General features: G+C 39.8%; 1 protein-coding gene across 1 annotated transcript; it reads right to left on the bottom strand.

Moving 5' to 3' along the window:
- Positions 1–1751: 1751 nt before the first annotated feature.
- Positions 1752–20526, bottom strand: LOC307264890 (AF4/FMR2 family member 1-like). Its single transcript, XM_080046431.1, has 19 exons — positions 20344–20526; positions 14024–14144; positions 12206–12991; positions 10424–10465; positions 10097–10183; positions 9689–9722; positions 9267–9324; positions 8639–8780; positions 7510–8523; positions 7333–7421; positions 6964–7225; positions 6734–6813; positions 6082–6145; positions 5849–5985; positions 5547–5618; positions 4946–5039; positions 4648–4682; positions 4306–4559; positions 1752–3977 (listed from the first exon to the last, which is right to left on the bottom strand). Exons 1-19 carry the CDS (start codon positions 20349–20351, stop codon positions 3853–3855), a joined length of 3504 nt encoding a protein of 1167 aa, XP_079902557.1. The 5' UTR covers positions 20352–20526; the 3' UTR covers positions 1752–3852.
- Positions 20527–22321: the final 1795 nt, after the last annotated feature.

The following is a 22321-nucleotide window of genomic DNA, read 5'->3' as shown; positions in this document are numbered from 1 at the left end:
ACAACGAGAAACAGGGTTTCTCTTGGCCGGACTCGAGACACTACTGCCAGTCCATCAGAGCAGAGCTGGCCTCAGTCCACAGCAGAGCCGAGGTGGAGTTCATCAGGAGCTTCAACGACTCCAAATACCACAACCTCTGGATCGGCCTCACCAGGGACGGAAACTGTAGGTGTAGAAATTGAAAAAAAAAAAAAACAGCGAAAGAACCAATGTGTTAGTGTTTTCATAGGATAACTTAGACCTGCCCTTTGGATATGTGCACTTAAAAGGTGAAGTCAGCGATTCTGGACAATCCTTGATGTCAAATAAAGTAGTTTTTCTGGGAATCAGGATATCTCCTCATAATCGTTTTCTTCTCCATATTGTGTGAGCCCTGAAAATGAATCTGGTGTGAATAAACAGCCTAGGCTCTGTAAACTGGTATGTAAACAAAGGGGACCCACTGTTTCTAGCAACATACCCGTTTACAGAGCCTATAGGTTGTGTAAATTAATACTGGATTTTTTTTTCAGCGCACGCACACAGAACACACAGGTAGCAGATTGTGAGGATATATTCACTGATTTTAACAAAAAGTGATTTTGACAAATATTCTCCAGAATCGCTTATTTCCACCTTTAAACTCATGCTGGAACCTTGTTTTCCTGATTCCCCAGTTGGCTGGGGCTGGACAGATAAGACGGGTCTGGGATTCCTCAACTGGGCTCAAGGTGAACCCAACGAAGCCTTTCACCCCGGGGACGTGGCCCAAGAGAACTGCGTGGAGATGTACCCGGACGGACGCTGGAATGACAACAACTGCCTGCAGAAGAGAGGTTTCGTGTGCCGCCACCGCCAGTGTAAGGACTTTATTTTTTTGGCATTTTGTTGTTTAGAACATGCAGGCCCATGTGTCACGCTTTCAGAGAAATAGGATCCAGAATAAGATAATCAGTAGATCTTTGTCAAACTCTCTTTCAGACCATACAACAGACGACGGCGGTAATCCAGTTTTTCCCACTGATGGTCCAGACGTCAACAGCAGTAAGTGACCAATAGAAACTGTTGCCCATTAGTTTAATCATAAGTTCAACAGCCACACTGACACATCTGATGTACCTCCCTTCACACAGATGCAGGGACGATAGCTGGCGCAATTGTTGGAGCAGTTATTTTTCTCTGCTTGATCGCTGGACTGCTGTATTATGTCGTCAGTGTCCGTGGGTATAAACTGAGCGGCTTGAGCCTCCCAACAAGAACAACCAATCATGTTGATGTGGTAAGTTATGGTTTAGCCTGTTATGGTCGAGTGTGAACGCATGGTTAAGTATTTCTATGTAGAGTGTAAAATACTAAGCTGTGTTGTTCTTGTGTTGCAGCCGGCTTTCAACAACCCTAACTTCGGAGGAGAATCAGACACATAAACCACCATTCAACTTTTGTACAGTACATCAAGTTTGATTTTTTTTCAAAGCAAATCACTGATCATGCAGTTTAAGTCTCCAAAGTTCTGTAGGATTCACCTCTATTGTATATATTTTAACAGGCTTATGAACACAGGGTGTATTAAGGAATTAATGATCTAGTTATTTTGTAATGTTTACAGCAATTTATGAGACATATCTAGATAAATTAAGAAATGTTGTAAATGTAATTCACTGTTCTTGTGTAATTTGCCAACAAATAAATTGTGTAAGACTAGTTTTCTTTAAGAAAAAAGAAAAAAGACAATAAATTAATTCCCAGTGTTTATTTATCTTTGTACACTGCAACACAAATTCTTTACATATTTCACAAAAGGAAAAAAAAGCATCTTTCAAAAAACATTTGAGCATTTTTTTCCAGTCAATAATTATAAGTGTAAACTTGTTGCAGAGTAATTCATAAATGAAACATCAACAGTGAAATATGATGGAAATAAAGCCGCAAGTTTGGGAAAAGACGAGAAAACCAAAGAAATGTTGCACTTGTACCTTTCATGAATGACAGATGCTGACATTACATTGTGTGCAGTTACAGACATCTGTGGTTAGAAACTCTAAAAGATCATTTTCTACATAAAAATAATCCCAAATGCCATGGCACCAGTGTACTCGCTCCTTTACTTAAAAAAATATCACTTCAACAGTTATGTGAGAAAATAAAGTTAGGAACACTTAGTGATCCTCGTTTAGCCCTTTTAACATGTAATAGCACAGGCACACCAACTGAATTAACAAGCAAAACATTCCAAAACTCAATGGTGCTTATTTTTAAGAAATGCACTATTTTTATGCGCTAATCGAAATCATGATTTTATACTCATCATTTTGTGTCCCGAAATTGTGATGTCATCAAAACTCACAATTTATTGCTTAGAATCAAAGTGAAAATAAACAAGTAAAGGCTTATACAGTCCTGGGGACGTGGTTTTCCATTGTCCAATGACACACTGAAAATAACTACAAATACTCCAAAAAAGTGCATTCTTCAGTTAGCTATAATTTGGCCATTTATTGTCCTCCCACAGATTCAGTAAACGTTTTTTGCAACTCAACATTTGATACTCAACTAAAGTGCGGGAAATAGAGAAGAGCAGTTCAGTGGTGCAAAAACTAATAAAAGGGAACCCTACTGTTTCATATCCGTTTACAGACCATCAAGTTCCACTATGAGGTAAATCAAACATGGCCAATGTGAACCATATATCCACCACTTTATATCAGGAAAGTGGGATTTTCAAATTATCTTTCCCTTTTTTTGTTCTTGCAAGTAGAAAAAGACTACTAAGCTCCATAGGTAAAAGGTTTACTTCACCTTGATTCTTTTATAATTGATTTCCATTAGAAGAGGAGCACAAGCACAGTTTAGTTTGTTTTACCAGGATGGCGAGAATAAAATCCAGTCTATATTATAGCAAAACCACATATCATCAGTCTCTGACATTTCCAATCATCATTCACTTCGACACAGACGAAAGTCAACATGCAGACGAACGTGAGGAGCGTGAAACCAGGAGCAGACAGGGAAGACTGGCAGTTTCACCTGATACACGACCAATTAACACATTTCTTCATTCATCATAATTTCATGATCCATGTTCAGAATGATCTTTGTTTTGGGCAACAATTAATAATCCATACATGATTCAACCTACATTAATGTGATTTGTCCTGAGAGGAGCCCTGCTGTGTGACATGTGCACCTGAATCCTGGCTGATTTGTGGGAGAGGTAAAAAATACAGAATTTAAAAAATACAAAATCCCCGAATCCAAATCGAACCAACTTAATCTCTTTTCAAGATAAATTAAATAAAATTCATTAGTTAACACTGTCAAACTGTGATTTAAGTGTCTTCAGTTTTTCATGTGAGGGTCCGTTGATTACTGATACTTACAGATTACTTGATAATAGCAACATTATAAACAAAAGTTATGATAACAAATATGATCTGTGTGTGTGCGCTTGCACAGCAACCATATGATAAGGCTGGGTAGAATGACTGAACCACCAAATTGAATTATGGCCACTCCCGAATAGAGACCTGATCTGTAAATGCTTCCATAACATCCCCTGAACGGGAAGGTGTAAGACATGAAATGTGTGGATAACCAGAGGATTGTCATAAAAGTGCCAGAGAGAAATAGAGAGACGGACACCAGAGTGGACACAAGAGAAAACAATGAACAACAAGTGCAATGATCAGTGTGGACACACACACACACACCAGACAACATTTGTGTCCTCCTTTTTGACGAGAGGATTTTGTGTCTGTGTGGAGTAAAGAAATAGACAACTGGCACACGCCCGAAGGGACAGCTAGCTCGGAGTCAGAGTCACACACACACTGAATTGAAGTGAAGGTAGTGAGAGGTGGCTTGAAGGGTTTCTGGTCACTTAACCTTTTGGCTGTCGAGCCGCAGCCAGTGGACGCCCTGTCTGGTGTAACGGACCATAGAGCTCATACTGGACGTCAGGCTCAATGAGCCCATAAGTGTGTCAAGCTCTGTCAGCAGACCTGAAACACAAATCAAATCATAAGCAATACTACAAGTATCTATCTATCTATCTATCTATCTATCTATCTATCTATCTATCTATCTATCTATCTATCTATCTATCTATCTATCTATCTAGTAACATAATAATAATAATCAGTATATAGTTCAGTATCACAGAAACTGAACTTGTTAAAAAAACATAAAGCAGCCATTTGTGGATCGGTGAAAATGATCCTAATCGAATCCTTTTTGAATTAAGAGCTTTTCATGATCACATAAGTCTATGCCCATATAAAACAGATTTGGATTTAGCTTAAAAGTTTGTTTGCTCTGCCCGTTTCTTACCGCTGCCTTTCTGTGCGAGCTCCTCCGCCTGCTCCCAGAGGTCCTGAGCGCTCAGGAACAACATGGTGATGTTGACGTAGGTGAACGCCACTTGTTCTACGGCCTGGGGAACGGCCACGCTGCTGCCGGCAGCATCTGGAACCGACACACTGCTGCTGGTGCTGTGGTTGGAGCCCGGACCTGAGCTGCTGGATGTGATGGCTGGAGACGGCATGTTGGGCATGTTGGGCATGGGGGACGGGGTATCCGTCACTCTAAAAAGGGGACGGGGTTAAAAGAGGTTTTTTTATGTGTGCTACACCTATGACAGCTTATTGCGCACACTGAAACTAGATCCCTTACCTGACAGAAGGGTCGAGAGTTTTCGGGGTAGAGCTCTGAAAGAGGAAAAATCAAATCAAAATCAGCTTTATTTATATAGCCTAATATCACCAATAGACATTTGCCTCAGTGGGCAGCTGACCTTAGCTCGACTGAGGTGGAAATAAAGTTTTTTTTAAAACTTTAACATACTACACATCGGATGCCTCAGTACAACTACATTATATTACATGTTGTGTTAAATAGATATTACCCAAATAATAGTTACAGAACAGTTACACTGGAAATGAAAAAAGTATGCAAATATCTTAATACTTACACTGAAGTGGTCAGTGAGGGTCTTTGAATACTTGAGTGCAGTTTTTTGTTTGTGGCGAAACATGGCCATCTGCAGGAGAGACTGGCACTTCAAACTACAAGACACAATGATGTGTTATTGAAGTCACATTATTCACATGATTCATTAAACAAATACATTTATAGTTTTAGGTTCAGGATGTTTGAGCAATTTTTTTTAACTTCAAGCAAAACCAATAAGGTAAATACATTCAGATGTGTGAGCAGAAGTCACCAAACTGACAACAATTTCAGAATTGTACAAATGCATGATGAACAGCTAGTAAAACACACCAATATAATGTTTTAGCTCACAGGTGGCCTTGAGCAATCAGTTATTCATTCATATTGAAAACCTAATAATAAAAAAAATCACAATATACATTATATAACAATATACTATACATTCTTCCATTGCCATTTAAATTCCAAACCACATACAAAGGGTATGGAAAGTATTCAGACCCCCTTAAAATGTTTCACTCTTTGTTAATTAGCAACCATTTAGCAAATGGCTGAAAATTAACAAGTGAAAAATTAAAGAGGGTCTGAATACTTTCCCACTGTATAGTACGACAACTTACCATAGAGCTAAAAAGTCATTTTCTGAGGGTGGAGAAGAGGGGTCCACAGTGTTTTTAAGTTTCAGTACAAACCTGTGAGAGTGGAAATATAGCTGTTAAACTAATGCATGAATCAAATTCAGTTACAGAACCTTTATGTTGCTGTTAAAATGTAACTTGCTGTAGAACAAAAACACTTCAATGTGTCACTGTGTCCTTTGTTGAAGAGCCAACCATGCAATGTATGTCTTTGCCAACATGCAAACTAATAATTACAAAAAGCTGCTTATAGTGCAGATAAACTAGGATGAGAGAGTTCTTACTTGAGCAGTTCCACTGTCTCTGAAAACATAGTATAAGAAGACTTTGAAATCTGTGGATCTTTTTCCATGGCAATGCCACTCTCAACGAAGTACATGGCTGCCTCCAGGTAGTTCAAAGTTTTAGTGAGTTTATCTGACTACAGAAAGAGAGACAGAGCAGACAACATTTGGTGATATTTATACTGGAATTATTCCAGTAATTTCAGATCAACCAAACAAAAACAGAAAGCTACCTCTGCATCTGCTTTGTGCTTCAGTTTTTTTGCCTCCTTTATGTAATGCTTCACTGGATGTTGCCTACAGGTGAAAGAAGATGCATTAGATAAATAACAATAAAAAACTAACATTTCACAGTATAAAAGTTGTTTAAACTCAAACTGTCCATAAAACAATTATTCTGCCATAAGAATGACTATATTAATGTGTTCAAAAACAGAAACAAATATACAAGTTATAAATTTACACTCCGACACTTTCAAAGAGGAGACAGAAGAAGGGGAGAGAATCGGGCCCCGTATGTTGCATCTCAGTGTGAAATTTGGGCCAAAATGATCAGTGTGACGCACATTTGGTCATACTTTCAAGGTCATTTATGTCTTCTGTTTTTAACATGTTCCCATTAGGTGGGTAGCACCAAACGTTAATTCAAAGGTTTTGGCTCACTGCTCAAAACCAATGTTTGCGGTGTGCTGGTCTGTCAGATCTTATAACTGTCTCTCGTCTGTGAATTTTCTTTCCTCCACTGGAAAAAAATGATGACGAGATTAAATCTAAAAAGTGAGAAAATAATACTGTAATGCATTTTGGGGAGAAAATGCAGCTGGGTCCAAATAGGAGCTTTTAGTTAGACATAACAAATAAAAATATGTACTTTGGATGTATTACCTTGCCTCATGTCTGAGCAAGGGCCTGTGGGTCAAAGTTTCCCTGGTGGGCTGTGAAGATGATGGGACACCGAGGCTGCTCTAGAATTGCAGGGCAGATTTTGGGTTAAACAATGAAAACCATGACAATGGTTCAAAACACTTAAACGATGAGAGCTTGCATAGGCTTTTCAAGGCCTAAAAAAACAACGCACTAACTGAATATTCGTGTGCTAATATCCTGACAGTCACCTTTTCAAAGTGTGGCGGCTCTGTGTGCTTTCCGCTGCTCCTCTTGGGCTTGCTGTTGTCTTTGCTCCTCACAGTCTTACTGGTCTCCTTGCTGTCCCCAGAAGAGCGTTTATGGACCTTTGAATCTTTTGCCGGGTCTTTGGGCGTTGGAGGCTGCTGCAAAGGAACAGGATTTTTCTTGGCCTGCTTTCGCTCGCGACCTTCTGTTGATTTGTTGGAATTTTTGTCGGCCACAAGATCAGAGAGATTGTGGGATCTGACTCTGACACAAAACCACAAAGAAAAGGACATTTTGTATTATTATGTTAAATGATTATTTGATCCCTTTAAAAAACAAGTATGAGATGCCCTCAGATTTAGGGGACATACTTCTTTTCGACAGAAGCCGGAGTTGATAAGGTATTCTTGTTCTCCAGCCTCTGTTTCTTCCTGGGAACAGTTTTACTGCCTACCTCAACCTGAAAATCAACAAATCAAGCATTAGAGAACAATGATCCTGTAAATCAAGCACATGTATGCTAAACATATAATAGATATTTCTCTCACATCTTGAGGTATATTATTTTTGCTGGTTTTGGTGAGTTTTTGAGTTGTAGCAGCAGCATCAGCATCACTGGCCCCTTTATCGATGTCTATGACCACTGCTGGTCTCTTGGCGGTGCTGGGTGTCTGCTGGTGGTGACTGGAGGTCTGGGGGACTCTTGGGAGCAGAGTTAGATCAATCTTCACAACCAGAGATTTGGGAGGCCTGTGAGGCTCCCGGGAACTCTTGGCGACATGCCCGGTCTTCTCCGAGTGCTTGTGGGTCGTTTTGTGAGGACTCTTCACGCCCTTCTTGCAGACTGACTTTGGTTTGCTACAACCGATTGTTACAGGTGGGGCTGGAGAAGTCTGGTCAGGTGGGGCAGGACTTTGAGTGGGGCAGGAGCACGAGTTGGGATATCGCACACCGCAATGACCACACAGGACCACTCTGACTTGTGGTTCATGCTCGGACTTGGCCTTCCGCTTGTCAAGTGGCGCATGTTTTGAAGTCCTCTTACTGTCCTTTTTAGCGTCACTGTGCTCCTTGCTTTTCTTGCTTTGTGCAATTTTCGTCTTTACCTTGGGTCTAACTGTGAAACAAAGGTCTTTTTCTCGTGTGACTACAACCTTTTCACACTTCACGGCCAGAGCGACGTCGGGGAGATTCTGGCAACCTGTCTTCGCTGGTTTTGAGGAGTACGTGTTGCACGGAAGGTTCCTCAAACTGCTACAACTGTGCGAATCAGCAGAGGGGCTGCTTTGCTGCTTATAATTGTCCTGGGGGATTTCACTGCACAGCCGGGGTTTCCCAAGGTTATCAGTGAACTCCTTCTGGAGAGGTTTAGACTTCTCCCTGGTGGGGTCGACCACCTCGACACTGGAGTGCTTGAAACTTTGATTGGGCGGTGGCTGTTTGTGGGCGGGGCTAGAGGAGACGTGTGCATTGCTTTGACTCTCAGTGGAAGAGCTCTGCTGGCTGGACCGGATCCAGTTGCCAAGCTGCCAATCACCATGGCTCACTGCTGGAGCATCAGGCTATGAGAAGACAAAAGCATTGGGATTGTAAAAAGAAAACTGGAAAAAAACGTTATGGTCTTGTGCCCTTTATTCAATATGTATAAATAAACAAACAGGACAGGCAGAAAATGACCTCAGTTTTAACCGAGTTGTTCACTGGGGGCTGATGTGGCGCCTCAGCGATGCCTTCACTGTCCGACTCTGATCTCGAGCTACTCCCTGAGTCACTGGAGCTGGCGGCCTCTGCCTCTCTGGAATGTGCTGCTTGAAATGAACTAGAGCACACGCACAGACACACAAAACACCACATTAATATCACATAGTAGTGTGACAGCTAAAATTAAATGACAAATCTTGTGTGTCCCACATGCCCAGGCTGTGCTGGTAAATGGAGAAACGTTATATGTAAGGAGGAAACTGATGGGAGAAATGTTTTGTAGAAACTATTTTGATAATGTATCAAACAAAACTACCAAACAATATTCAGCTACTCAAATGTGGTTATTTTTCATTTTGTCATTTATAAATATTCATATAATAATATTTGGGTTTTAGACTGTTGTATGGAAGGATCTGCTATCAATCACTATCAGACACCATGAGGAAGCCAGCTTGTCTGTCCAAGCCACTGTTTTCATTAAACTGCTTGAAATCAATGATTCTATTTAAAGTGCAGCTTCCAGCGTCCTCAGGGAGGCAACTTACAGTCTCATATTCAAATAATGGCAACAACAAAAACAAACGGTGCTTTTGTCACTTACGATGAGGAGCTCTGCTGGACGAGCTGTGGTGGATCTGCTGGAGGGGAGTCATAGTTTTCTGGAAAGAAACAACAGAGAAAACAAACATTAGTTTAACCAAACAACACAAGCACAGTTCCCTGTATGAAATGCTCAATAATGGGTCAAAAGTGAAAATATATATATTATATACATATACATATATACATATACACACACACACACACACACACACACACACACACACACACACACACACACACACACACACACACACACACACACACACACACACACACACACACACACACACACACACACACACACACACACACACACACACACACACACACACACACATATATACACACACAGTATATATAGCCATTCTATCTCTATCAATAGTGCCTGCTACTATGATACATCCTTTCCTGATTACTCACTTTTTCCTGGAATCGAAGAGACGTTCTGTACTTCCTGTGAAGATAAAGAAAAAACCAAGCTAGCTTTAACTTGTTTGTTTTTTGTGATTTTGCTCATCTTTAAAACTGGGCTCGAAGGTTATGTGAGACAACAAGCCATGAGGGCATTTACAATCAACCCCTTCTGAATCTTACCATGAGGGCCCTTCATCAAAATGCATAGTAATTTCATAGTCTTACATTATGAGATATCCAACAAAAAAAACTATTTATTTAGCTAATTTAGAATACAGAAGAGGCCCATCAGATTCAGTATAGGGAATACTTTTTTTGTGTTCATCACTGGGATGTTGTCCTCTTCCTGTATGTAAACATGGGCAGTGCCAGTGGGCATAACATCAAGACAAATATCAAACCTTGAGCTCTTACCTTGGCTGGTAAAGGGGATTTGGATGGTTCCTCTGCCTTAGGTGTGTGTATACCTGTCAGGAGAGGCGGCCATGAGTGGGTCATTTCCTGTAGAAGTGGAATAGAAAATAGTCTAACCGTTAGGAGCCGAACTGCATAGCATTACTACAAAACAGGTGTCACTCTATATAAAATAAACTTCAATGCATGCAGGTGCACTACCACTGGAGTTTTTCCTGTCCAGTATCTGACAAGATGAACTCCATTTAATCAGTCTTACTCATTTCAGAATATAATGACAACACCTTAGCAAAATCACACAGATTGATGTACAGATCCAATTCTTACTCTTAAAATATCCTGGACACACCGAGCTTCATCCGTCCTCGTCTGAAGAAAGAAAAGGAATAACTAGAGTTGATAAGACAGTCAAAACACCTGTATACAATAACATTGAGACCAAGCATAGAAGGATTTCATAAGGGGATAATGTTTTACAGGGCAAACCATTAAATATACCTTCATCCTGACGCCATTTACATTTTGCCCACTCCTTTTTTGTCAATTGTTAACAGTTAATGCATATATATATATATATATATATAAAAAAAAATAAAAAAATGGTATAACAATCAATGTGTGTTTTATTTTGCTTTATTTCTAAAAGAGATGTTTTTTAGATGGCAAATACTTTAAATAAACAATTAGATTTTTGGATATGGTCCTGAAAAAAGCCTTGAAAAATACACCAAAAGTCTCCCCAGAGAAGAAAAAGAAAATACCAAACCATCGGTAGATATTCTGTCTCCCCCATTTATATAAAATGGGATAGAACATAACATTAAAAACATCAATTACATAACCACTCACTACAGCCTCAAGCACTAGACAAGTGACACACATACCCGTATCAAGCAGCAACATTGGCCATCCCCAACATCTGATAAAGTCTGTGTGTGTGTGTGTGTGTGTGTGTGTGTGTGTGTGTGTGTGTGTGTGTGTGTGTGTGTGTGTGTGTGTGTGTGTGTGTGTGTGTAAATGAGTCAAAGGGCTGCTTTTCAGTTTGTTTTTAGTTTTGCCTGTGAATGGACAGTGTCTGAGATAAGGTCAAAGGGAATGGACCCCCAGAGCAGTTATGTAAGTTGGTGACAAAGCTCATCTATTGTTCTACTGAGCCAAGGGGTGAAGTTATCAGAGGCAGCAGGGGAGAGAGAGAGAGAGAGAGAGACACACACACACACACACACACACACATCGGGATGCTGCAGGTGCAAGGGGTGTGTGTGTGTGTGTGTGTACAGACAGCAGATATAGTATGGAGGTCAAATGGAGTTCAGCCAAATCCTCCAAAACAAAGGAAGTCCTAGACTATTTTTTAAACGCCTGAACAATCAAGCCAGAACATGAAGAGGTTTCAGAGAACAGCGGCAGACACACAATCCTCTTAGTCCATAGTACAGTATAGTCAAAGCCCAGGAAACTGCTGACAAGTAATGATTCCTTCACCGTATGATATAGCAAGACAACCATGAAAGATTGATCTTTTATTGAAAAGGAAAATATAAATCACAAAATAAAATAGCTAAATCATTCCCCGGAGATTAAGCTCTAATTACTAAGTATATTAACATAAACAGCATGGGAAAAAAGATCAATGCAAATCTGAGTGCTAAATGCAAAGCTACAGCCAGTTAGCTAGGTATAACATAAATAACTTTCTCTATTTACCCAATACGGATAAGCTTACTTTACTCATCATTCTTTGAAATGTGAATAATCTATGATTTGCGAAGGATTATTAGTCTAAAAAAAGTGTATTTTGTAGGTGTATTTTGGTTTGCATTTGTATTGCATTTATTTATTAAAAAGGTGAGGTAAAAGTAGGACTATTTCTAGCCAACTAGGCTTTACCTCCTGTTTTCCAATCTGTTTTTATCTTTATGAGTTTAATATTACATTTAAAATATTTAATACATATGTATTATTTTGCCATTATTAGATAGAGAGGTTAGAAGCAGATAGAAAACGGGAAAAGAGAACATGAAACAAAGTAAACTGTCTGTAGTCGAACCGGGGATGTTGCATATATTTGGCATGCACGGTAACCACTGCAATGCTCAATATACTCACCTCCAAAAATTGCGGCAGGATCATCGTTTTGCACAGGTGGGATTTGTTGATCAACTCCGGTAGAGGTACGTATGGCTCTGGTGAAGGCTTTAGCTCAGGGGACTCGCTGAACACCTGGTCCTGACCGTCCATGGGCCGCACATACGCCGTGGGCTTAGGCACGCTGGGCGGCTTAGACAACAGGAGGGAAGGGTAGCTCGGGGCGGGTAACGCATTACCTTTGTTTGCATGAGACAGAGCTATATCTTTGGGGGACTGTTTTAGATTAAATGTGGAAACATCCATGGCACTGGCACAGTCAGAGGGGCGGTCTTTGGACCCTTGAAGCAGAACTCTACAAGTCTCCTTAGAGTCAGTGTTTCCATGGTCACTGGAACGTAGGAACTGTGGCGGCTTAGCATCAAGAGACTGGGAAGACATTTCATCTGAGTGGTTCTCGCTTTTTATTTGTTGATGTGTCGAGTGGCTGAGCTGACCAGCCTGACTTTGGCTCAACGAAGCATTGGAGAAAGTGGAAGAATGGCCATGGCGGTTAGGAGAGGAAGAGGGAGAGGACTTCCTTAAGGGCTGAGAGGAGTAACTGTCACTAGAGGGGGCTTTCTGGTTATGGAATGGAGGTTTGGTAAGTGTGTCTGCGTTTGGCTGAGCCAGATCGGACTGCGAGAAGGCGACAAAGGTAGGAATGGGTAAAGGCTCAATGGCGAAGGGATAGCGATTATTATCATCATCTTCATAACTTCCCAGCATCCTCTGGATTCGATCGGAAAGCTCATCCCCTTTGTTTGTCTACAAAAAGAAGGGGAAAACACATTGTGAGGTTAACAAAGGAAGATATCGCAGTTAAGAAAAATTGCACTGAACCAAATGGTTTTGTTCAGTCCCCAATCGATAATCATCAAACTCCTTAGATACTTTAGCATGTCACCTATTCAACATTTACAGCTTAAGTTGAATTACTTGAGATACTCACTCAAATTTCCATAGACAAATGTCCTTCAACACCAAAATACAGATGAGAAGAGACAGGAGTTTATGAAAATGTTGGTTCATAGTGAGTTGCCAGCATGCACTCCACAGCAGTGATTTGCTGACCTCTTTGACCCAGATTTTGCCTGTCAGGCAGGCTACACAATCTTATTTATGGAGACTGTTTAGGGCTAATTTTAGCCTATAAGCGGAAGAGTGTGGGCACTACTCCAAGATGAAACCTTCCTGCCATCTGTTCTGTACATTTACAGAGTAAAATTAACACACGAATCACTTTTATTGTAAGATAATATTCCCCTTAAAGATCAATTTAGGATAGCGCTCCTTGTAAGAAAGATGCAAATATAACATTATCATATGCTGTAAGAAATAGTTATTGTATTATGAATGCAGCAATAAATGAAAGCATTCCATTTTAAATTTTAAAGCACAAAATTTTTTAAAAGAAAACATGAATCAAAATTTGCTGTTTGCAGACCCTCCAGGGCAGAGCTTTTTTCCCTCTGGATCTGAACCTATGCTTTTGTCTGGAAATCTTAAATTTGTTCTCTCATTAAATATAATTTTAAATGTATTTATTTTATTTCACGAGTAACATTTTAAGAAGAATGTCCTGGTTGTGATTTCTACATGAAATTCAACACTATTGAAACTTTACAACACCTCCAAAATGAATATTGTTTTATTCATAGCAACTACAGTAGAAGCCCTGTTAAGAGGCAAAACCGCTGTCTACACTTAAATGGGCCTAAACGCTCAGAATCAATCTGCCAAGAGTCTAAATAACTGTGACAGTGTCATCATTTTAACTCCAGCTATGAGAGTCTTTACCTTGTATGGTTGCCCAAAGAGTGGCACACGCTCCGGGTTGAGTTCTTTGGCTTGGTTTGTTTCGTGGACTCTCTGTTCCCACGCACGCAGGCGAAGAATGTTCCTTTCTTCATTGTAAACACTGCAGAACATCACAAAAAAAGGCAGATCTTAAAATCAGCGTTGCATTCACAAGTCTTTTATTTCAACTGCAACACTAAATACAAATGCCTAGTTAAATGCCAGAGGTAAACATGCAGCTAAATATTGAAATGGAGATCCCACTGCTAAAATAAGATGCTCCACTTCTCATACAGCTTTGTTATTCACATATGTATTTTTTTTATCCGTTTTTGGATTCACTATGCTCTAATACATTACACTCATAACTACCAGAACAATTAATGCAACCGATGCTTATGACAAAATCAAATGTTGACGATACATTAACTTCACATTTATGGCATCTTTTTACAGACCAATCTTCCCAGGGGGCAGAGCAGCAGTGCCTTATGGGAGAAAACAGTGCCCATCATATCTAAAAGACAAGTTTAATTAGACACAAAGATGCCATGAGGATTCACCAAAACATTCACATCTGTTCTCTCTAGTCCCTAAAGATAGCAGGCAGCCCGTGCAGACATTGAATGATATGATGTCAATGACAGAGAGAGCTTGATTACTATAACTAGAAGCGGCAGCAGGCCCCATGGGATCAGACCCTGTATGATCATTTTAATATACCAAAGTAAACTGATCACTTATCTACTACACCATGACATGGTGTAATCTTCACAAAATACAAATGGTGTTTATCTTCTTCAGCAACCCCAATGGGATGTGTCCATGGCAACAAGTGGAGCAGCACAGATTTGGGCCAAAGCCAAACAGATGAGCTCTTACTCATTAATTTAGCAGAGACACTGGCCAGGCCACTAGCACACTATAACAGCAGGCCAGACATCAGTACTATCCCCAGGGGTTAACATGCTGTGCCTGTGTTTAAACTTACACGCCAGGCTTCCAAAACAAACAACAAGAAGCACACATTTTGATGACGATGAAGCACAAGCACCAAGTCTAGCTCCTGAGAACAATATCAGGAGGTTGAATTATTGACGAGGCTGGAACATCAAGTGCCAATTTAAAAAGAAGTCAACATCTTGTTTCTGCTGGTAGTATTTAGTACAATTTGAAATTATGGGCAGAACACTCAGTAAACGGTGACTTTACTGTATACTTTTTTTTTCGTCATTTAAGTACTGTTATTACTCACAGTAACAAATAAATGAAAAAACATGTTCCTCTTCGATTTTGCTGTAGTTACAGAAAGGAACTACAAATCACTTGGATTGCAAATAACTTTTAAAAAGCTGCCTTTGATTTGAAGGCCCTCATTCATACAAAGACGTATGCTCCTTAGTGCAACAAATGTGTCAGCCAAAGGGACTTCAAAAACAAATCACTTTTGTTAGACTATAGAAAACAAGGCCTACACAGTGTTTAATATGCAACACACACAAACACACAGCTTGGCAGCATGGCAGAGAGGAAGTTCAGCATGACATGACTCAAGGGCCACAAGAGTCACAGAGCGGGTGACATATTTTGAGCTTCTAAAAGGGTCATTTTTATGCAATGTTTTATGCACTGCATTTATGCTGCAATGTAACTAGAACTAGCAGAAATGACTAGGCAATGCCTTCTGATAAGTCACCAAACATTCCTCAGTTCAGGGTCTCAATTGTGAGATGTGTTTGATTTCTCTGTATTATACGACAATAAACTGTATTTATTTGGGGGGCTGTGCAGTTGGACAAAATCAGCAACTTGAGAACATCACCGCTTAGACTAATCAGATCCTTTATTTGCATCCATAAATGTTTCTTTTTCTAAAAAGGGTTCAGACACCTTCTTAACCCATTGATGACGGCTGCTGCGCGATGCCACATTGGCTCTCCTGCCTGATGCTGCGTCGCCCAGCATTATTACTTTATCTAATTTTCATGGCATTCCCAGCATAGAATGCACTGTCATTGGTTCAAATGCACATGAGGTGGGTTTTGTTGATTTTTTTAAGACCACGTGACCACCCAAAAGTTGTGTGGTTTGCCGAAAATCATGTCAATCAAAAAAATAAAAAATAAAAAAATTAAAAAAATAATAAAAAAAAATACGCCAGCTATGTCGGGACAGAACAGTTAGTGGCGTTTGGTGAGCAGAATCAAGGTCTACTATAGACTACTGACGAAAATCACACAACACATTGCATCTATTTATTAACAATATTTAATAATTTTCTAATTCATCTAATTTTGACGATTTTTAGAAATATTTGTTGGTTTGTAAGCGCTAAGGGAGCATGTTTAAATAAAACCTGTGAATCTTAACTTTTAAATGTATTTTATTTCATGTTTCTATGTGCTACACAGGCTTAGATATTATGGTTTTGGTAGACTTGACAATTCGTACTATTTTTTCAGAAAACCCTCAGGCATTAAGGACATGCATCCTAGATTGCCATAGTCATCAATGTGTTAAACATCAAATTCAAGGCCCAGTTCCCTCAGTTTCAATGAGTTTCAATGTTTGAGACACAGATAAAAGTGAATTACTATAACAACACTGATTATTTAAATTCCCTGCACCATATGCAGCCGGTGATTTGAATACATCTCTTTACACAATTGGATACGTGTGATTAATCAATAATGAAAATGATCATTAGCTAGTTACTTGTGACTAACAGTACTCATAATGCAAGAGCAAAACTAACATAAGACCAATGTGGGATGTCCACTAGTTTTGCCATCAATTACGTTGATGTCATGTGCTGCTTGCATCAAAAAAAAACATTGTTATCATCTAAGTCTTCACACATTGTGCACTTCGTTTCCTTCATTCTGCTTAACTGGTTACTTAACTGGTTACTGCTAGAAAGAGGTCTGCCAAACATCAGACAATTTCATCTGTGATGATTTTGATTCTATGGTGAAAGGGCTATAAACAGGACAAGGATATTCAGGTGATGAGGATGACATGACACAGTTCTCTCTCTAATGTAAAGGAAAAGGGCAAACACATACAGTGGAGGAAAAAAGTATTTGATCCCTCACTGATTTTGTAAGTTTGCCCACTTACAATGAAATGAACTGTCTATAATTTTAATGCTAGGTTTATTTCAACAGTGAAAGACAGAACATCAAAAAGAAAATCAGATAAAAAAAAGATTTAAAAAAAGATTTTTGCATTTCATTGAGTGAAATAAGTATTTGATCCCCTATCAAAACATTGCTTAGTACTTGGTGGAGAAACCCTTGTTGGCAAGTACAGAGGTCAGACGTGTCTTGTATTTGATGACCAGGTTTGCACACATCTCAGGAGGATATTTGGACCACTCCTCTTTGCAGATCCTCTCCTAATCTTTAAGGTTTCGAGGCTGTCGCTTGAGCTCCCTCCACAGATCTATTGGATTAAGGTCCGGAGACTGGCTAGGCCACTCCATGACCTTAATGTGCTTCTTCTTGAGCCACTCCTTTGTTGCCTTTGCTGTATTTTTAGGGTCATTGACGTGCTGGAAGACCCATCCACGACCCATTTTTACGGACCTGGCTGAGAGAAAGAGGTCGTCACCCAGTATTTCATGGTACATGGCCCCATCCATAGTTCCCTCGATGCAGTGAAGTCCACCTGTCCCCTTAGAAGAGAAACACCCCCAAAGCATAATGCTTCAACCTCCATGCTTGTCATAGTCAGAATTCCTCGTCCTCCAAGGATGGCGAGTCACTATAATACCAAAGAACTTGATTTTGTTCTAATCCGACCAAATCACCTTCTCCCAAGCATTCTCTGAGTCATTCAGGTGTTCATTGGCAAACTTCAGAAGGTTCTGCACATGTTCCTTCTTGAGCAGGGGGACCTTAAGGGCAATACAGGATTTCAATCCATTACGGCATAGTGTGTTACCAATGGTTTTCTTGGTGACTGTGGTCCCAGCTGCTTGGGATCATAAACAAGCTCCTCCCGTGTAGATCTGGGCTGATCCCTCACCTTTCTCATGATCATTGATACCCCACAAGGTGAGATATTGCATGGAGCCCCAGACCGAGGGAGATTGATAGTCATTTTGTGTTTCTTTAATTTTCGAATAATCGCACCAACAGTTGTCTCCTTCTCACCCAGCTTCTCGCCAATGGTCTTGTAGTCTATTCCGGCCTTGTGCAGGTCTACAATCTTGTCCCTGATGTCTTTAGACAGCTCTTTGGTCTTGCCCTTGATGGAGATGTTGGAGTTTGATTTATTGACTCTGTGGACAGGTGTCTTTTATACAGGTAACAAGTTGAGACAGGTGTATTTTATACAGGAAACTAGTTAAGATTAGGAATACTTTTTTAAAGCACGAGGACTAATCTGTGGGAGCCAGAATCATTTATGGTTGGTAGGGGATCAAATACTTATTTCACTCAATGAAATGCAAAATAATTTATATCTTTTATTTAATGTGATTTTCTGGATTTTCTTTTTGGTATTCTGTCTATCGCTGTTAAAATAAACCTAGCTTTAAAATTATAGACCGCTCATTTCTTTGTAAGTGGACAAACTTACAAAATCGGTGAGGGATCAAATACTTATTTCCTCCACTGTATGCTGCCCATGCCCACTCACCTGATGGTGTGACTTTCAGCAGAATTTTTGAATAATATATTGGAGATACTTTGACAATGCATTTCGGTTTGCCGTCTAAAAAGCTGGAATTGATTTGCCTTTAAAAGCTTTAACTCTCCCTACATCCACGTACCAATCCAAATTCTATATTCCTCCCCCTTTTAATGTAATTATTTTAACTATGAAAGAAAATTCCATTTTAAGACCAATGCTATACATTATAAAAGTAGCACACTGTCATTTTAACCTTAAGACCTTTTCGCACATTTGTTTTTGGCTATTTTAAGTAATAATTGTGTTGCCTTTTCTAACATTCCACATAATCACCACCACCAACAAAAAACATTATAATAATTATGATATCTGACAGTATCAGTATCTGATATCTAACATGCAGATATCGGTATCAGGTCGGAAATGAAAAATAGTGGATTGGTGCATCTCTAGTGCAACTGCTTCTTTTTATGTGAAAACTCTATTACTCTCCATTGACATTGTATAGTTTTTTTTTTTTTAATGAAAGCTGCAGTCTTGACCAGGACTCCCTAAAAGAAGAGATTGTGTCTCTCAATGGAACTTTCCTGGCTAAATGGAAAACAACACACACAAAAAAAGAGACTCACTTTGAATTAGTGCACAATACATGACCAGGATCTTCTATTATGTCTGACAGCTGTATTCCTTTTAGTGTTCTTTTTAAAATACACTTTTAACAATCTGAAGTTGCTATTTGACCTAACTGAACATTCTGCCAAAGAGTTTGTAGCCACATCATTAGAACATTTGACAGTTGTTTAACACTCATAGTGTTTACCATCTATTTGAAAGCTGTTTTCTTGTAGGCCTATATGAATGGGTTTTGATGGTATAGTTGCACTTCAGCCACCACAATTGATTGATTATGGTATCCTGCTTTAACCTAAGTATATTATATTTTATAGTTTTTATATCATTGTATTCAGGTTAGGTAAACAATAGCTGCTCACAGTCAGACCAAACTAGAGCTTGTAGTATGAACATAGGCTTATTACATCAGTTGAAAAAACACTTAAAAAAATGTGTTTAAAAAGAATGAAGATCATTTGTACATTCCAAAAAAATCCTGACTGAGTTTGTTGTGATTCATTAATAGACAGTAGAAATAAAGAAACTGAACAACTGTTGTGTGTATCTTCTAATCTGAAGTCATGTGTTGATGTAGGCTGAGTGAGTGGTTGCCCTGTGTTTTTGTAGAGAAAAATACAGTAAAATTACATTAATACAGACAATCCGGAGTCAAACCAGAACCCAATTACATCTAACACGACGGCTAACGATTTTTGACAGACATCCACGGGTAAAATAGGCTTTTAAACTAATAAAAAACATATTTGGCTTAACTGCCCCCTCCCTCCTCCCTCCCTCTCTCGGTGACCAGCTGGTGAAATCACATCAGCCTGCTCATTCCAGCTGATTCCACCTCTTCCTTGAACTTTCAAGCCAAAAACAACACACACAAAAACCGCACTTTCACAATAACTACCCCCGAATAAATACCACATAGGCCACTTTAACACAGTTTTCACACTCTATGTAACTTCAGGGCCAGAGAGCTGCCATCCGTAACTAGCTGGTTAACGTTAGCCTGACTGTGAAGTTAGCGCCCCCGCTGCTAGCAGCTAGCCGTGTCCGCCTACCTTGCCATGGTGCGTCCCTCACAACAACCCAAGTTGGTTGTCGTGTGTTTCTGACAGTCCTCGCCACGTTGTCCTCCACGCTTGGTCACATTGTTTACCGGTGGAGATACATTTGTGTGTAGTTTTTTTTATTTTAAATGTCTGTCATTTTTCTCCAGCGAGCCGCCGTTGTTTGGTAGTTGTCCGCTGACCGAGCCTGTTAGGGGCTGTCCGCTCCCTCTGTCTGTCTGTCTCTGCCTACTGGATTGTTCTAATCCATTCAGCCCTCCGGGGACCCAAACTCGGTTATATACACTCAATACACCACAAGCGTGTCACAAAATATCCTCGAAAAGCAGTTGTGGTAATTTTTGTAGGCGAAAACACACCCAATGAGTCCATTTGGAGCTAGGTTATTGTCAGTTTTTTCTTCTTCGGTACAGGTTGCATAAACTTTACACTACCCCTGCGCGACAGACATGGTACAGTCATGTGTTTTTACCATACAGTGCTAAATTAAAAGTGTGGGCCATTCAATGCATGACAGCTGATTTTTAAAGCTAATGCCAGTTTTGTTTGTTTTACATTTAATGTAGAACTACATAACCACAAATAGCCTACGTTGATACTTTTCCACTTTTTTTATTACAATCTGCATAACACTTGGGTGTGTAGCCTATACGGTCGTTGGTCATTTTTTAAAATATACATTTTATATACCCCTTTCACATTTGTAGTTTGACCTATCTTTGTTCATATATTTAATCTCATACATTGTCTTTGGTTGTAGGTCCTGTAAATTGATCTGTGTGTAAGTAGGCTACCTAAGTCAAATACCTTGTATGTTTACAACTCTGATATGGCTGTATGGCTGTTGACAGACTGGTGAAATATAGACTTCTCCTCACCTCAAACAAAGTCGGATCATCAATATCTAGAGAAAGACAAGAAGGAGGCTTTTGAAGCATATTTCCCCCATTAGAATGACAGCAGCAGAAATGAGAAACACAGTAGGCCTATAAAGACAGTATGTGAAAATATTTGACATTCCCACAAAACCTTTTAAAAGATATAGGCTATCTGTTTTAACTAGGCCTATTCACTATTTAAACATTAAAAATAATAGCTGCTTTGTTGTAAGCAATAATTAGGGATTTCATTTGACAGAATTCTCTAGTAGTTGAATCACATTTATACTGCCGCAGAATTACCTTCATCTGTTGAACACAATTTGTGTAATTTGTTCGCACTTTGAAAGTAAGTAGTAAGTTATTTGCTCTTTATGTATGTGCCTTTTGATTCCTCCTTCATTCAATAGGAATAGGGAGAGATATGTGGATTCAGCAAAAAAAAAACGTCCCACACCCAGGATCTCACACATACCCTTCTTCTGAGTCATTAGCTCGCCTCAGTGCCAATTTTGGTGAAGGAGTTCAGGTTTTGGTGACATGGTGGAGCCAAAACTGCTAGCAGTTCTGATGTCTCCTAAGGGTTTAAGAGCTTTGCCCTGCCAGGGGAACAGACAAAATACTGAACACAAATTTCAACAAGACATGTAGGACGTGTGTGTTTATGTGTGTGTGTGTGTGTGTGTGTGTGTGTGTGTGTGTGTGTGTGTGTGTGTGTGTGTGTGTGTGTGTGTGTGTGTGTGTGTGTGTGTGTGTGTGTGTGTGTGTGTGTGTGTGTGTGTGTGTGTGTGTGTGTGTGTGTGTGTGTGTGTGTGTGTGTGTGTGTGTGTGTGTGTGTGTGTGTGTGTTGCTGATCTTGGTGGAGCATAGACACTGGCACGTGTATGATTTACTGCAGGCCTGAGCAGCACATGCTGTGGAGAAATGTCTGTTATTGGACACTAAGCCTGGGTGGTTATATTATGCTGCTACTGGCCTTCTGCCAGCAGAGCCCACAACAACATCACCCTCCTACATTTAGACCTGGAGAACCAATGAACCAATGTTACACTGTACAGTATGTTACGGAACTAGTTGATGATCATGATGTG

This window comes from Ammodytes marinus, assembly GCF_949987685.1.
Source record: "Ammodytes marinus genome assembly, chromosome: 18".
Taxonomy (NCBI): domain Eukaryota; kingdom Metazoa; phylum Chordata; class Actinopteri; order Uranoscopiformes; family Ammodytidae; genus Ammodytes; species Ammodytes marinus.
This window is presented reverse-complemented; position numbering and strand designations above follow the sequence as displayed.

What these genes read in the sequence shown, in the direction of transcription:
- LOC307264890 (XM_080046431.1), bottom strand. An exon ending in GTCCAGCAGAGCTCCTCATC is followed by an intron (nt 8,781 to 9,266) that starts GTAAGTGACAAA and finishes CGTGTGCTCTAG; the next exon opens with TTCATTTCAAGCAGCACATT. An exon ending in CCCTCACTGACCACTTCAGT is followed by an intron (nt 4,683 to 4,945) that starts GTAAGTATTAAG and finishes TTCCTCTTTCAG; the next exon opens with AGCTCTACCCCGAAAACTCT.